At 31.6% G+C, this 18,465-nt stretch overlaps 1 protein-coding gene and 1 long non-coding RNA gene across 5 annotated transcripts in view; one reads left to right on the top strand and one right to left on the bottom strand.

Moving 5' to 3' along the window:
- Window positions 1–18,465, bottom strand: part of LOC126833116 (uncharacterized) — a 28,825-nt gene that overhangs the window by 9,144 nt on the left and 1,216 nt on the right. Inside the window, exons 2-4 of one of the 4 annotated variants that reach the window (XR_007684886.1) lie at window positions 6,879–7,054; window positions 5,476–5,734; window positions 4,405–5,363 (exon numbers count right to left, since the gene is read on the bottom strand). The exons of 2 other annotated variants lie outside the window; for them this stretch is intronic. Coding sequence is in view for 1 of the 2 variants with exons in the window: in XM_050564276.1 (XP_050420233.1) it covers window positions 5,202–5,363; window positions 5,476–5,734 (421 nt within the window). In the remaining variant the exon portion in view is untranslated. Of the gene's footprint in view, window positions 1–4,404; window positions 5,364–5,475; window positions 5,735–6,878; window positions 7,055–18,465 lie in introns of those variants that run through there. One more of the 4 variants, XM_050564276.1, reaches the window with a different exon arrangement.
- LOC126833121 (uncharacterized) lies at window positions 221–1,105 on the top strand. Its single transcript, XR_007684889.1, has 3 exons — window positions 221–265; window positions 435–631; window positions 688–1,105. It is a non-coding gene; the product is annotated as an uncharacterized LOC126833121 (long non-coding RNA).

Raw genomic sequence — 18,465 nt, 5'->3', positions numbered from 1 at the left:
TAAAGGCTAGCAGACAGTCTAGGAGATGAAGATTACCATCATGTGTTTGATCTATACATGTAAGTTATTATTATTATTATTTATTTATTTTTTTTTTAAACAGCATAATTGATTAGCTAATGGAATGTTTAGTAAACACTTTTTTTTAAACTAACAACACTAATGACTTGTTTTTAACATTTTTATTTATTTAATATCAAATTTAAAAAAATAATTTTAGCAAAGTCTATTAAGGATGATTAGAAAATATGAGACCATGCTAAAAGTAAGTAGCTATACTTTGTTTTATTTTAAAATTTTAAATTAATTTTTTATACTTAAATTTAGGATGAGTCAATGAAAAATTTTTAAAATTTTTTTTATAAATATCTAAAAAATGTATTTAAATTATTTAGAAGTTTATCCGTTTTATAAAACATGTTTTATTTTTTTAGTTTTCGAACTTGATGGAAAAAGTAGAAAAGGAGGCAATTCCAAACCGGTAGTTTTGCTACGACAAGTCTATTTTAAAAGTTGATAATGGGTCTAAACAAACATAAGAAATAGCTATCAAAACTCCTCATGCGAAAAAGTATATTACTGTTGAGGAGTATGATATTGATAGAATATCAAAAATTTCACCATCACTAAGGTAAATTATAATTTTGTTAATCAATTTTCTATTATTCTAGTAAATTTTTTTTCTAGATGGAAACACGTTCACCATCCTGCTAAACTTTGTTTGACGGACCATTCGAAAAAAGAGGTAAAAATCCAACAACTTGTCAAGCAGCTTTTTGGCAGCTCGATTTATGTCCGACGAAACTAGAACTGTTAAGACTTTTTCCGATAAAAAATAGATATTTTATATATTTTGTTATTTCTATGTCAAATATAATGTTGCTGTGTTATTTATTATACACCTTAGTAGGAGTGTTTCAAAACGTTAATAAAACCCTTATTAATGTTAAAAAAACCTTTTCACCACTCTTCAAGGCATGACGCAAAAAAATTCATCGATATTATTAGATCCAAAGGAAAAACAAAAAATAATTCAGTCTCTAGGCAAACCAAGTAAACATGCTAGGAGACGTATAAAATATCAAAATAAAAAAAATATGTTAAACATGATGAAGAAATAATAAATTTTTTTTATAATATTATTGAAACAATAAAAAAATATATTTAAATTTAGCTGTAATTTTGTTGTTGTTGTATTTGTATGTGATTGTGTGAAAATATTGAGTGTCTTAAAAAAAAAAAAAAATAGTATGAAGAATGATCATTATGATTTTTTTTTAGCATATCGTAACAGTCCTCACTACTATTCAATCAAGGTATGGCACAACAAACATCTAGCACTTTATTAGATCCTAAGGAGAAAATAAAAAAAATTAAGTCACTAGGCAAGCCTAGTAAACATGCTAGAAGACGAATAAATTATAAAAATAAAATTAAAAATGTCAAACTAGATGAAGAGATAATAAAAAAAATGTACAACATTATAGAAACAATAAAAAAATATATTTAAATTTAGCTGTAATTTTGTTGTTGTATTTGTATGTGGTTGTGTGACTCTTGTCTTTATATTTCTAGTTTGAAAAAACATGGTTTTTTTCCCAGCAATATAGCAGAGGTATATAATAATAATGTTTATTTGCACCCATAGAGGACCATAGAGCGCCATAGAATAATAGTATAGTACACATACTCATAAATAAGTTGTATATGTGTATGGTATTATTAAAGCGAAATCGTCCCCGCGTTGAGAATACAATTAATGTGTGAAGAATGAAAGGATAATTAAACCGTTCCTGTGGTGCGGCGTGTCTCGTTCAATGAATCTCGTATTTATAAAATTATTTTAGCTATTGTACGATGGATGTTACAATGTAACGACTCGAATGAATACGTTTGTGAACATATAATTACGAGGCGAAATTGTTTCGTCTGTCTTTCACTAAAACGTGTAGATAGGGTTTTTCACTATCAAAACTTACTATGTGAGTTAGAGCTGTTAGTTCAAAATGGACAGCGATTCGTATCCATCGTCTGCTAGAACATCAGAACCATCGTCGGTTTCTTTAGCAGATTCATTTAAGTTAATTTTTTTTATTTTAAATAAAATAATATTTCCTATTTTTTTTAAATGGTCGTCAACAGATATTACTTGTGAATCAGATGCAGACGTGTTACCACCACTTCTGCGTCTTAATCAGCCAGCTATTGAAACCATTTGGCTAACTGATTCGGATTAATATGTAAGTTAGTTTAGTTTATTTTTAAATTAATGTCAAATTAATATTTTACTGTTTTTTAGGGTCAATAGGAGGTATTTACTATTGTTGAAAACATGAACGTTGGAGATCACTGTAAGTATTCTCTTTAATTTAAAACAAAATACATCTCCATCGACAACAACTTCGTGTTTAAAACTTTTGCAAAGGTCGCAGACTTAACACAGACGATGATTTGAATTGAGCAATTGATGAAGTTTTGGAAACTGATATCGTACTATTTTATCATACTATAGAGCTTGATGATGATAAACTAAAAGCTATATTTCCGTCGTTTGTACCAATGGCACATAATGGCACCAAGTATATACACCCCATCGGTTATTTACAGGATGGTAATACACGTATTGTGTTATACAAGTGGAGGAATGAGCATGCAGGTGGTACATATTATGTTAGGAGAAGACTGGATTATGTAGCAATAAATGATATTTTGAAAATATTTCTACGTCCATCTATTGAACAATTCGATATGAATGCAGCAGTAAACGGAAACGGTGAAGTTATGTCTTTATTGGCATCACATCCTTATTTTAAACGTTTCATATGCGGTGGCCATAAAAATCTAGACATGTATCACTTTGAACGGATAGAGGTTACCATTTTTTCTAGACCGGTATTGGGTGTTGTCAATTGTATACATTATTCCACCGTCAATAGAGATGAACGGGTACGAGTGAAGAGTAGACTAGATAAAATCCTCCTCGCTGGCTCTGAAAGATCAGCATATAAATTACAAGATCCTAACTGGCTTAGCATTATATATTAGTCAACTTGACACATAAATCACATTCATACATTAACAAAAAATCTATAATTTGTTTAAATATATAATTAAGTTAATATTTTATTTTATTGGCATCACATCCATATTTTGTGGTGGCCATAAAAATCTAGACATGTATCACTTTGAACGGAGAGAGGATAGTAAACGTATCAATAACAACTAAAATATATTTAAAACCACTATTTTTCCTCGAATGCGCCTGCATATCCATTAAATCAATTTGCCAAAGTTCATCCATGAACCTTGTAATAACTTTACGTCTTGGAAATATTTTTCTAGCTGGTCTATGTAATTCGTTGGCTATATCTCTTAAAGAAGTCATAATAGATTAATATGTAAACTAGTTGAAATAATTTTTTTTCTATCACCTTAATTTTTATTACATTATTTTACAGTTCATAATGATTTGCATTAATGACAGAAAATTTATAGAACAAACAATTTATAATTACAACTTGGAAAATATGTCATGTTGTGATTATTACGTTCCTTGGATTCCGGACCATTTAAAACATAAAGAGAAAATCGAGCTGATTAAAGAATATTTTAAGGAGTTGAAGATAGAAGATAAGGATGATGTTGAAGAAGATGAACAAATTGATTATTGGTAATATAAAAAAATGTAAAACATCTTCTATTTTTAAACCATATATTAAAATATTATAGGTATAGAAAAGATTTATTGAATCAAAAAGAAGATGAAGAAGAAGAAGAAAAATTAAGCTGGGAAGAGATAGATGAATGGGTGGATACTATAATTAAAAAATATGATTTATTAATAATTAATTCTAAAAAAATACCACTTCTTTTTTTTAATTCAAATTTAAATTCATTAAAAAAATACTTTTTAGAAGACAGTAGAAATAATTGTATAGAGGAGGAGTGGTAATGTTTATATATATTTTTTTTAATTGAGGATCAGCGTTTTCCTCATTTGTTGTAACAGATAATTCCTCATCAAAAATTCTATTCATTTTTTTGTCATTAACTAGCATATTAAGTGGTTCTATAATCGGTTTAAATGTTTCGTTAAATGTATATTCAGAATCTAAAACACCGCGCTTTAACTCCATAATTTTCCGCTTAATATTATTTTTTGATTCTACCAAATTGTTAAGTAATATTTTGTTTTCTGACATTTTAGCAAACTAAAAAATATTTCAGTTTACACCAAGCTTATATAGACATCAAAACCACGTCTGTACCGACCATCATTAACATTTCTAGTTTTATCTATAACAAGAAAACCATATTTTTCATAACCCCAACAATAAATACACATTTTTTGAAAATCTAGATAATCCATATCAGTTGAAATATGATCATTAAATATATGTCTTAAATTGCGTTCGTCTTGTTTGAACACCACTAATAAATTACAGTTATCGCGTACCAATCGTTTTAAAACTTTAGAATAACTTTGTACTAAAAAAAGAAAATTGAATTAGCACCAAAATGTCTCCCCATACTAAAATAATCTTGAATGGGTATTTGAGTATCACACAACACATCATCAAAAATAAAAATAGAATTTGGATTCGTTATTTGTAGTTTAACTACTTCTTCAGCTTCCGTAAAAGTAAACAGCTTCACTCATTCTAGACCATAAAAAATGTGTTGACCTTGACTGGCTATTTGGAAACTGCGTAGTTAACTTTGTTAATACTTGTCCTCCTTGTTCTAAACCTATTTTTATGTTGTTTGATACAATCTACTAATTTACATATTACTATATAAACTTATCTATTCTCCTGTACAATTGTCAGTCGTCAGCCAGTCAGTCATTACGTATCTTATTATTATTTCACAAGTGCTTATTAAAACAGTTTCAATATATTTCTAAAGATGTTTTTATTATAAAGTCTTCGTTTGTCCTCATTTACTTATTGTATGTAAACGCCTTTCCGGGCTCACTATAATACCTAAAAACCTATCAATTATATCAACCACGATTGTGACAAACTCATTCAGCCTACAATACCTAAGTACAGGGCTATAGGGTCTTAACAGTATCGTAAGTATACTGTATTGCTGTTTCACTTATTAAACGTACTTTTTATTTATTAATTTAAACAAATAGGCAATATATATTTTATTTAATAAACTATTATTTATTTCAAATAGATTTTTTGCGTTGACTATATTTCAGGTTTGTATGGTATCGTTGGTAAACCTTCGTGACTGGACAGTTTAGATACATCGTCTGTAACTTGAATTTTAGTAGGTTCGGTTCTGACATTCCCACAAATAAACGATCCAATTTTCCATAAAAAATCATTCCACCGATCTGTTAATTTTCTCTAAAAAAACTAATACTCCATGAATACATTTTACTAACAAGTGTATACATTTAATAAATCAATGTATGTTTGTATTTTTATTTTTAATGAATAACCTATGATAATTTTTTACCGTCTTGACTTCTTTTTTTGAACAAAATATTGGCCCTAATGCATCATATAGTCCGTCTAAAATTGGCCGAGTTTCATCTTGAGAGCCCCACACGCCAGTTTTGGCCAATACCTTTAGACCACAGTATATTACCATCGAACTGACTATATAAGAAGATGCAGTTACAATTTTCTGTTTCAACGTAGGCGTGTTTATTTTTGGTTTACATACACACGAATCATCTATATACCGTGGAAAGATTATTTTGTGATCCCTAAGCCTAAAATGAACAATAAATAAAATAGTTATGATACTACATCCATTTTATAAAATAACATGATATAGGTAAAGTTAAAATTCAATAAAAACAAGACATAATTAGAGAAGTTAATAAAGGATAAATTATCAAATTTTTGATGAATTCTTTCTACAAATCACAAAAGGAAGCTACGGAATTGATTGATCTTTTATTAGGATACGCCTGTAAAATGTTTCGTAATTTTGGCTATAGAGAGTGATGACCTATTAATATTAACTTATTTATATCAAACAGTCCAAACCGAAAGGGCCCCGAGGTAAAACATCCTCTACAAATTGTATTCTTTATAGAAATAATAAGGATTGCGTTTGAAAATTGTACTATATATAAAAGGAGACGTACTCATAAGAGTATTAAGAGTTCTTAAGTTATTTAAGAACATTCGAAAAAAAATTATTGGGTGTTATTAGAGAGAAATTTAGAAATCTCGTATAATATATCTATGGCAATTTTGCTAGTGGTTCAGGATGGGCATTCAATTCCATCAAATTTTTCTGGCCAATTAACCGGTATCGACTGATTCACTTGTGAATACATATATACATTGGGAAATAGCATAACAGGGGATACGTCTAAAACTCCGTTCTAGGGGAATAGGGCTTGTTTCTCCCACACCGAACGTATCCGCTGATCATGTCTAATGCCCTTAAATGTAAATTCCTGGTATTTTACTTTGCTTAGCTCTATTGTCCAACTGCTTTTAAAACTCAATTTTAGAAATTGACAAAACCTATCTAAGGCTATGCTTAAAACACAGTTCTAGGCATAGTGTCGCGTCTATGTTAATGTTGATCATTGTTGAATATAAATTTGCCCTATTATCAGAAAACTTTCTTGTAAATTTAACACAAAAGTAAATTCTAAGGTAACGCGGGGTTAGCTATAAGACTAATCTTAGCATTTAAATATATTAATACAACAAAAATAATAATAAATGTATGTAAATTATAGTCGAAACAGTGGTATAATTAGTTGTTGAATAAAGGATTTCCTATTCATATACAGGTACTCGGAAACAAAATATAATCAGTAATTATACTAAAGGCGACAAGTATAATAAAGCGAGTAATATACATAACTAAAATTGTTAATAAGTGAATTATACCTTTTAGGTGGTTCAGGCACTGGTGACATTTTTGGTAATCTGATCGTTCTAGGTCCACATTGATTTTTTAGAACGGGGTTACTCGTATTACTTTTATTTAAAGTTATGTACTTGAATGCATTACTTGAGGTTTTTTTTATTAAATTTGGAGGCATACCAATTTTGTTTTACTGATGCTAAAAGTTATTTCAAAATAAAATAATTTATAATTAACGAAAAATATGTTTATTTTTATATCATCGAGACAGTGTCTATTATTATTTAATGTCCCTCGCAACCGACGTGTGTAAAAGTTGTTATAGCCTAAGGCATCCAGTATATTTAATTGTATTTAAACACATTGCAAGGATTATTCACTTCTTGTATATATAGATAAACTAATAACAGGTTTCATATAGTCAACCACATACTGGTTCGATTTATATTTTGAAATACACGTTTTGGGAAGTTAAAAATAATCTTTTAATCACAAAAATAGCACTCCCCTTTTTTAAATATTTTTTTTCAGTCGAAACTTTTGCCTAGTCAAATTTCTTTTATTTATTTTTCATATTACTAATTGAATTTCCAAAATGAGCTATCAATTACAATTTGACTCCTTTCAAGAAGATTTAAAATTTCTCTAGAACGTGACTTAATTTATTCGGTTACTCGATACTCAGTATTTGTTCTTGTAAAATATTGCAAAGATTAAAATTATTATAAACCTGTATTATACTTATATCATACTTGATTTGCAATTAACTTCTCCCATTAAATTCAAGTTTATTCAAAATATTTATAACACATAAATGATTACTTTTATTCTTTAACTCTACCATAATTTTTTTTACTTTTCACTATTTCTTGATGAAATTATTCCAATTTTATTCCTAAAAACGAATACATTATTAAAAGCCATGCCATGAAGGCCGCCGGCGGTAAGATAAAAGGTCAATGGCCTAAACGTGTCGTCGTCGTCGTCGTCGTATACCAATTTGAAATTGGTGAACAAGTAACCAGTACGAGGTTCGCGGCGGCGGCGGCAAAAGTAGTGGCACGTGTGCGCACGTGGGCGGACTAGTTGGCCAGATGGTAAAATAGCGACTCGTGCGTAGTTAGTACGTTAGTGCGAGCCAACAACCCAAACAGGCCTCAACGACCGTATATAAATACGATCGGAATGGACCTCGAAATTAGTGCCGTTCCACACTTTAAACAAGAATCACTTCAGTCGCAAGAATCTTTTCAAACGCAAACCAACCATGGATCTTCAAGAAACCGATATTTTTGCACCGACACCGTCGACTTCGACCGCTGCACCGACCAAACCGGCGAAACAGACGACGTTGAAGAAACGCCCGAATTCGAAACTGGGGTTTTCTTCGGGCCAGTGTCATCCACCGACGACGAAACGACCGAAGAAATTGACGGACGGCCAGGTAATCGAATTGGTAGATTCGGCGGAGGAAGACAAGGAAGACAACAGAATTTGGAAAAATATGCAATCAACGACTCTGCTCAACCTGCCCGTGAAGACAATAGTCGACTTGAGCGACTTTCGTCATTTTTCCGGATTTATGGAAGTCCTTCTCACGGACGACGTCCCTCTCGATTCGCTGATGCTAATGCCGTCCATAGCGGTGGTGATCATGATGACGATACTGGTGGAGAAGAACCCGAGGCCGGCCATGGCCAAAGCCGAACTCCTGTCCACTTTGTTGAACTTTCAATTATGGAAGACTCCAACGTCGAACGTGATGGCCGCGCTGAAGACGAAAATGTATTTCCTAAGATTCACTCTTAACTTAATTCATAGTCATTTATAATCATTTTATAATTTATGCTTATTTAGAACTATATAAAAATATATATTTGCCTATTTTTTAAAATATTATTATTTAACATATCATTATTCTTATTACCTTATTTGAAACATTTTTATCAATTTTCTGAATAAAAGATTCTTTATCATAAAACATTATTTTGTAAATTTAAATTTCCATCATTATTATTATTATTTCACGACACATTGAGTTTTCATTTTGTTTGTACCCGTTACCATATAAATTTCATAGTGTAATTTAATAAGCAAAATGATATATCATCACAAGTACCTACTTAAATGTTTAAATTGTATGTTGTTTTTTTCCCATAAAATGTAAACTTTACAATGTTATATTTTGTGCTCTTTAAAATAATAATTGTCGTTTTTATTCGAAATGGATCATCACTAATGGTAAACGGCCAAAATTTAATTCCATCCACTACCGAAGATAGTAACGGTAAGACAAAATAACGACACATAGTTAACAAAGTTTAACACCGTTGCGTTACTCAATTTTTAGATAATTTTGACTACAGTTCGAAGTTAAACAATATTGTCGATCGACGAATCAACTCGAACAAAGGTTTTGCAATATTCAGTAATGTGAAATACAAAAAACTACAGTCGACCACGGACCGTCCAAATGCCAACAACCACCAAAACCGACAAACGACAAATCTTCGTTTTAAGAACGTACGGCACAGCCAATCGTCGAAATCTGTGGAGCCGCCGAAAAAAAAGCCGGCCAATTCTTTAAACAAACTCAAAACCGTGTCCCGCAAAAACACACCGGCCTTTCAAACGGAGCAACCGAACGGTCGCTTACACTTGATGGTTACGTCTCAACAAAAGCCGCGTTTGCCGAAAACAAACGGTCGTCTGACCACGAAGACGTTTTCCTTTGGCACGGGAGCAACGTTTGCGTTCTCCGACGGTCAAATGTTGCGGTTACAGAAAAAAAAGAATTCTGTGAAAAACACACCGTCGGGGCAACAAAAAGTCACACATTCGCGCCGTCAGACGACAGACAGTTCGCCGTATTCTCTTGCCCGTTCGACCGCGGCGATGAAATCGTCATCGACGGTCGGTTACGACAAGTGGAGGGACATTTTCGGTAACATACCCACCGGCGGGTCGTCGACGGTCCGTTCGACGACCACTTTGACGACGGATAATAAAATGTCTAAAAACCGGCATTACACGGTCCGGTACGATTTACCGCTGTTGTCCTACCAGCTGGTCACTAAAAGACAATTCGACACCAGTTCTGCCAATACGGTGGTCAACGCCGACAAGCAGCGGTCGAGCACCGCCGAGTCCTCCGTTGGTAGGAATTCGAAAATGGCGCAGAAAAACGTCGTTAAAATGACGCTTTTGCCTAAATTCGATGCCGTTAAAACTGCCGGTACAAAGTCGACGCCGCCTCAAGCAAATGTCGTTTTCAAATTCGTATCGCCCCATATAATATCGGCAAAGGACAATAAGAGGACATCTTCGAAACCCTCGTACCGATCGACGTTCTCTCGGTCCGACGCAAGTTCGAAAACGACGAATACCGAAGAGATGATCAAGACGTTTCCCGCCAAGACGGATCGCGTTGACGAATATCCAACATACTCGCCTAAAAGCATTGTGACGTCAACACGGGCCCAAGTGGAGCCGTTGTCAATACGCTCGACGGCAAAGAATGTAGTAACTAGAGGAAAGATGTCTGCTGTTACCCCCAATTATAATTGGAAGTCCTTCGAACCAGTTCCGTGTTGTGGCGGGTTCATAGGAATGACGCCAAACTCGGAAGAAAAAAAAGACGACAACAGCCATAGTTGATTTGTACAGTATCTCTCTATTGTTTGTAAGTTTATATAATTTGCCTTTATATTGTATTATACCTAATATTGTTCTTCGGCTAAATTATTATATTTTATTTTCCAGTATTATTTCAAACGATCGTTTCGAAAAGTATATCACGTTAAAAAATGCGAAATTGAGAAGAACATTTTTTTTTTCTTTAACCCATTTCTGGCCACCATAAAATAAATACATCCTTGGCCAAAAATGGGTTAATGCGATCTTAAAACGCAATAACGGTTTATCAAATTGTGTTTCAATGGTAAATTGCAAACAAAACTACCGAAGTTAAAGTTTGTCATCTTGGCTATGGTCTTTGTATCGGTTGCAAACAGATTATCATATTAATTATGTACAAATTGTCGTACTATTGACATTTTTTTTGTAACATTTTTCATTAAACTCATTCGCAATATTTGTAAAACTTTTGAAATTTAATTTTTAAACACTTTAATGTATAAACTTCTATCCGTTCAAAATTGAATTAGAGCGGTCTAGTAGAGAAGTCTAGAGAGAAGTTTATCAAAAGATTCAAAACTTACAAATTATAAAATCAATTTTGGTACAAATTGTATGTTATTATTTAAGAAAAAATAAGTAAACAATTATGGTACATTTAAACTTACATATGTACTATATCAAATACTACAGAGGATAAAAAAATAAGTAATAAATTGGTTAGTATATGTGATGGATACACGTGTACATTCCATCATTCAATATTATTATTAACCATAATTTTGACATTTTACTTTTAGTGATATAAAATTCGTTTATCTTGAAATTACCTTTAAACTTATACATAGCTTAAAATGACTAAAAAGCAATTAAAAGTAATTTTTAAAGAACTAATCAGCAAAATGCGGCCTTTTAATGCATGCATGGCAATTGTCATTGCAATTCAGGACAGGGATTTCTTACTATCTCAATTTTCAGGAACATTAATCGGAATGGATTACTCCATAGAATAAGCTGTTAGGACTAGGCCGTGTCTAACTAAAAGTTCTAGGAAAAACAGGATTTGTTTTTCCTCACACCGAAATTAGACATTGTTCTAGTCACAAATTAGGCTTACTCTAGATTATTTTACGACACGGATTCCTTCGCAGTTCATTTACAAGAAGACAAAAGAGCTTAATAGGCAAGCCTTGATTAGTAACCTTTAAGATATTAAAGTATCTCTTCCTCCGGACCTCAAACCTTTTCTGCCACTGTCAGACTAGGATGTACAGCCAACTGAGGTCATACACTAACGGCAAATTGCATTACATTGGACAAACACTCCACCGAGCTGCTCTAAAAAGGGGCAATCTTGCCATGCTAAGGCAGATGATTTTTAACCGTACAACTATACACATGTCATAAACACTTTTATCAAGTCAAATCTGCTTATAATTTTTTTTGAATATAACTGTCTAAAATTTAATTTGTATTTATTATACCTCTACAAGTTTTATTACAACTATTCTGAGTTTAATTTAAAAACTATTACCTAAAATCTATCCATCAACCACGATTATGTACGAGGCCTTAAAGCAAGCATTTACTATCAAAGACAAACAGGGTCCCAAAATTTTTATATTATAGGTAAAATGTAGCTAGTATACTCTTAGAAGAATTAATTCATATGTTTGCTTGTATTTTCATAAGTTGTTAACAAAAAATTGATTATGCTTGGCAACGATTATATACTTATACAAACAATAATAATAATTTCTGCGGTATCATATAAACTGTGTAAATCAAAAACAATTTCGCATTTTTTTATAGCTTTTGGATATTTGTTTTTGTCATACCCAGCACAAATTGAATTACTGTATTGTATACAAGTACACCTTATTAATTGTATGTAAATCAAAGATATAGGTATGTGCAATTTGTTTTGATCTGGTTTTTAGGATGTACATTTGTACCTTATTGTTCACAATATTATGTTTCTGGCTATCAAAAATACACGGCAGCGACAATCAGGTAGGTATAAAGTGTAATGTTGATAGCTGATATTTTAACACACAACCTTTTGTCATAAATGTACATTTTTAGAGCGTTCAAAATCCTCTATTATTTTGCATAATCCCTACTTGTACTTTTTCCCCCCTTATATATTAACTTCGGGGAGGGACTGCTTTCGTATTACTTCCCCCCCCCCTATTATACTAATTTTAGGCTCTCAGTTGATCGAGGCACAAGCTGACTATTGTCTCTTGAATATCCCAGCTCTTTAATAAGTACGGTCCCCTCCCTACGGTTTTAGCAATCAGCTGTTCTGATCTCCAATGTCTTGAGTTGATTACTCGATCGAAAACCCTACTTTTACAAAGTTTAAACGAAATAACATATAGGTATTACATAAAACACATTGTGATAATGATAATATGTACTCATGAATTTTTCGTTAATGCAAAATTATTATTACATTAATATCTAAAATCTATGACATTAGACAGTTCAAAAGTTTTACGATACAATAACAACAAGAACTGACCGTTCGACAACGCCGAGGGACGCCAGTGCAAATCTTCCTGCATATTTCGATGCTCGGAAAAAATGGGGTAAAATTTGCCCATCCATAGGAAAAGTGAAAAACCAAGGCGTTTGCAAATCCGGTTGGGTAAGTGCATTACCTATGTAATGATTAAATTAAAAAATAAAAAGTATTAACTGCTGCAAGCATCAGGTAAAACATTCATAGCATGTGGTCGTGTTTTCAGGCGATAGCTATTGCCGACACGATTACAGACAGAAGGTGTATAAAATCTCGAGGTAAAGTTCAGGAACGATTATCGGCGATGATGCTGTTATCGTGCTGTACAAACTGCTGTGGGTGTAACGGAGGTAAAATATTAAACGGCTGGCGGTTTGCGCTTCATGAAGGTTTGGTCACCGGTGGAACGTATCCAGAACATCCTACGTACGTAGCTGCTGATGTAAGTGGTATATAAGTGATAAAGATTTTGGAACCTCGATTATTTAGGATAAAATTTAATTTATACACCAACGTACGAATTTCTGTATAGACGGAATGTATTTTCTCAAATTTTTGGACATTTCTTTAGGGATGTCAACCATACCAAATTAGACCATTGACGGAAATTGAACTGTACAAAAGTAGTACATTCGGATCTAGAACACCCAGTTGCAGGGGCGTGAGATGTAGCAATCCAAAATATTATAGAGAAGAGCCGAATGTCTATAAAAGTAATGTAACATTCAAATGAACTACTGGTAAGTTTATCATAACACCCGCCGGCTATAATTGTCGACAGTTAAGAAATTCGAATTACTTCCCCGCGACAAACCAGATGTAATTATGAGAGAAGTTATCGAGAACGGACCAGTTCAAGTTTCTTTCCATATGCACGAAGACTTTCGGTTGTACAAGGGAGGAATTCGAAATAGTGAGGCATTCCTTACGCAAAACAATTAAGATTAGGCTAAGTTAACATTTCTGCACAACAGGAATTTTCACTCACGGCTGGGGAAAATTTGAAAATGAACACGCCGCCAAATTGATTGGATGGGGCAAACAAGACGATGTAAAGTATTGGCTGTTGCTAAATTCGTTTAGTAAGAATTGGGGAGAAAATGGCACTTTTAGGGTTCCAAGATCTCGAACTGATCATTTCGACTTCGGATACGCCGTTGTGGCACCGACGGTGAGTAGTGGCTCGACAATATCAAGTTATGCCGTTTTTCCTATTATCATCATATTGTGTAACTACTTGTAATGTATCCTATGTGTGACATCCATTATTTGAAATATTCATATATATTTTTTAAAACATAAATAAAGATAAGTGGTTGATTGATTTTAATGAAAATCTTATGCATAGCGATCAAACAAACGTCGTAGACCTACTAGAACAAGAACATTTTTTTTAATCTAAATTATTTTATTTTAATAAAGTAATATAAGTGAGTTGGTTGTTTGGAGATACTAAAGGATTTTAAGTTAAAGATCAGTTACTAACATTAGTCTTTAAGAATTTTGTTGTTTAAAAAAAACATAAATATATTTTTATAAATAATTCGTTATTTTAATTTATTAACAAAAACCAATGTATTTGTTAAATGCCAAAATGATTATTTCTCAATAGCTTAATTAACTCACTTGCTCAATGCCTTTTCATGTTGTATAAAGAAGTCATTTTTAAAATTATTTCAATAACTTTCAAAAGATTTTAAAGGAATTAATTTTTCTTTAAGGGTGGATATGTAAAAAATCAACGTATCTTAATGACCTTACTAAAACGCGTTTCTGTATGTAACATGTACTTAATTTTTTAAACTTACAAAATGAAAAGTATGTTTTGTGCGTTGATTAATTTTACAATGTATTGAGTATTCGACAAGCTAACAAGTCTTCCTTGAATGAGTATTTAAAATTATTTTGTTAAGCATAGAACTTTTTTTTTTTTTGGTTTTATTTTATTACTAAAATAGATTAATACTTTTAATTCAAACTTGTTTTACAACTTTGCTGTTTTCAATATAGCATTAGGTATGTAAAATAATTGTTCAATACAATTTTTTTTATTAACAATAATTTACTTTATTTCTACTGCCAATTTTTTTAAAAAATCATATCATATCACACACACGCATATGTCATCAAACTATTTTTTTTTTATAATATCAACATAACTGAGACTATTAACATTTGTTATTCAGATACGACTGCCGATCGTTTTACTTCCCTTATTAGGTTAGATCATCAAATATCACCAAGCGTGTATTCTAGACATGATTTTAGACCAATGTTTCTAGAATGCTACCCGCTTATTTTCCCAGTAGCCAACTCCACAACGGTTTCCATGTGGTAAAAATTGGAGTACCTGGTACAAATATTTTTAAAAATAAATGACAAATAGCAATTTTTTAGAACCTCTCTTATTATATTTTGTTAATCATCGAACCACGTACACGACGCAGACAGAATTTTCTTTTATTAGTGGTGTGGTGCTTGAATAACTATGTTGAATAACTCAGTTAGTGTAGTTTTATTTGTTCTTTTAGGTAAATACATTCGCAGTTAAATAAATATAAACTTTTTCGTATGTGTGATCAATGACTAAATCTTTAACGGGTATTCTTGACATGACTTGCGTGTCGATTGCACTAGAATACTGCCCGTTTAATTTGCACAAAAACGTATTGTTTACACGATACGTTACAATATTAACTGGCAGTAAAAATTTGGCATACTTTTTTTTTTTTTAATAATTTTGAACAATGCTATAAGTAAGAAAACAGTAAACTATGTTCAATACGTTTGAGTTTAAATTTAAATTGAGTCTAAAATTAAAATATTATTTTGTATGACTATTATTATTTAATAGTATTTTTTTTTTTTTTTTTTTGTAAAAAAGAACTTATTATTATAAAAATTTAAGCAGGATTTTGTTTTCTAAGGGTAATTACTCACTCGGCGTAGTCTTGCTCTAAGCTTATACTAATTATTGAAGTGCGTCTTTTTGATTAATCACACAAAAACATACATTTCATTGTTAAATTTGCGGTTGGCGTAGTTAAATGTTTTAATAAAATTGGTCATTTGTTAATAATTGTTTAAAATTGTAAACCAACTATATGTATTTAAAAAACCACTAAGAAAATACATTGATCTCTTTGTCAAACTTTTTTGCAAAACATAAAGTTATTATTAAACTTCACAACCAATAATCATAGTCGGTTATGCTGTGTCAGTAAATAGTAAAATAATTATATTTTAAATTGTTCATGTGTTTGTTTATTATTAATTACAGTTTAAAAAGTCTTTTAAAGCTTAAAAGTGTTTATTAATTTTTTCTCTTGGTCCTCAAATCGATGTAAGAAAGCTTTGCTTACTACATAATTGCTATTAAAAGAAACTATATACTTCATTTTCAATTATGTGCTTCGCAAATTGAAAACATCGTCGAAGAAGTATACCTGACAACTGCCCATTGAAGGTAAAATAGCCGATCACCGCCTCTACCTACTTTCACGGCCGTCAAGTGATTAGGACACTGGTCTTTTAAGTCATAAAAGTGTTTAATATATATACTCTTTGGTCCTCAACTCAATGAGCTCTGCCTACTAAAGAACATACAAAATTGTTTTAACAAAATTGCTGCTAGTAGGAGAGGATTTTACGGTATTTGCAGTGTCTACAAATCAACAATTTGAATTTACAAGAAATCTTTGCGGAGTCAGACAATTAACTTTAGAAAAGATTAACAGCATTCTAGCAACCGGATTAAATTTAAACATGAAGGATAATTTTTTTTCACGTCACATTGGTTTACTTGAACAAATAGGTCATTTAACTGGTGCATGTTTATTAAATACTGTTGATGACATGATGAGACATGATGTACACTGGTATTAATTTATATGAAAGCTCTATTCATTTAGAGGTGTAACGCAATTACACCTGAGCGAAAATACTTGACTTCAAAATTATCTGACCATTTTTTAAATGCATTTCATGCACAAGCCCATTCCAAAACTTGACCATGAAAATAATATACTTCAAGCCCCTCACGTGAAAAGTTATTATGAGTATATTTTATTGGCACATTTAGCATAGCCAACTTAATAATACTTATTGTATTATATATAAACGATTTTTTGCAACATTCACCTCCGTAGAGTTAGAAATTCTTAACCCCTGACCATCAATCGCGTCAAGATCAAGAAGACGTCTTCGTTATAAATTTTATGAAACATATTTAATTATTTTTTTTTGCATCTCTGTATCTCAAATTATTTTTAATTCTTATAACTACATACTCGAACATTACTATGAGTAGTTCACGAGCAATTAGTTTCGTAGTAGCTCTTAAAATAGCAATGGATACGGAAGACCATTTTGCAGTTTCAGATGGAAATTTCGTTACATTAACATGTTTAGGAAACCATGTAAGACAACTTACACAATAACACATTACACAAATTACCATATCCATATAAATAGGAGTAGAACTTAGGGCTACTCCAGACGAATTACTAGACTCAAGCTAAATACATCTATGTAGCAGTTGTCTACTCATATTTTACATGTACAATAAATTTAAACTTATAATTTAAAAAGTCTTAAATTATTTACAACATCCATCTTCTTGAATTGGTTTCAACTTGAACAACATACAAATTTCTTAATAGTTTTTGATACTTGTACCGAGAATTATTACAAACTTATTAACATGGCCATAGCATTTTAATTTTGTAAAATGAATCTGGGAGTCAGTCCTCGGATTATATTTCTCGAAAATATAATAAAAGTATAATAATAGAAGCTAACGCCAATATTACAATTACATTACCAGAAAGTTAATTAAGAACAATCGAAAAAAAAATAACGGTTATCATTAGAGAGATATCTCCGGCTGTATATTATGTCTATGGCAATTGTACTAGTGGTTCGGGATGGCCATTCAATTCCATCTAATTTTTCTGGCCAATTATACATAAAATTATATAAAATAAATATGTAATAGGGTTGATTTGTGTTGTTAAAAGAATCAATTAGGTTCCAGTCTATGATGTATGTAAATGAATATAAAATATTTTAAAATAATAATGATGGAAAATGAAAAATGTAGTAGAATTACAAATGCGAGGTCCGTGAACAGTAAAGGAATACGAATTAATTAAATTTTACAATTCAGTAGCCACCCCTACAATACCTGGTAATCCTCCGAGACGTCTGAAGCGTAATTGGTGTCGGGATGTCTTAAATTAAATTAATAGCAAGTTAACAGAAAGTGTTATCAATAGGGTGGCTTCTTTCAACAAAACTTCATGATTTGTATAACATTTATCACATATTCTTATTGTATCTAGTATAATTGATACAGAGTGTTTATTACGTGTAAAAATAAAAAAAAACATTTCAGTAACTCCGGTCATGACCGCTCTTCCCCACCAAGTGTGTATCACGTAAGGTTA

Source organism: Adelges cooleyi, unplaced genomic scaffold (assembly GCF_023614345.1).
Source record: "Adelges cooleyi isolate 19-005CV unplaced genomic scaffold, UGA_ACOO_1.1 ACOO_flye_CR_arks_rails_tigmint_CR_PRNA_19, whole genome shotgun sequence".
Lineage (NCBI taxonomy): Eukaryota > Metazoa > Arthropoda > Insecta > Hemiptera > Adelgidae > Adelges > Adelges cooleyi.
The sequence above is the reverse complement of the archived record's forward strand: the minus strand, read 5'-3'. Positions and strand labels throughout refer to the sequence as shown.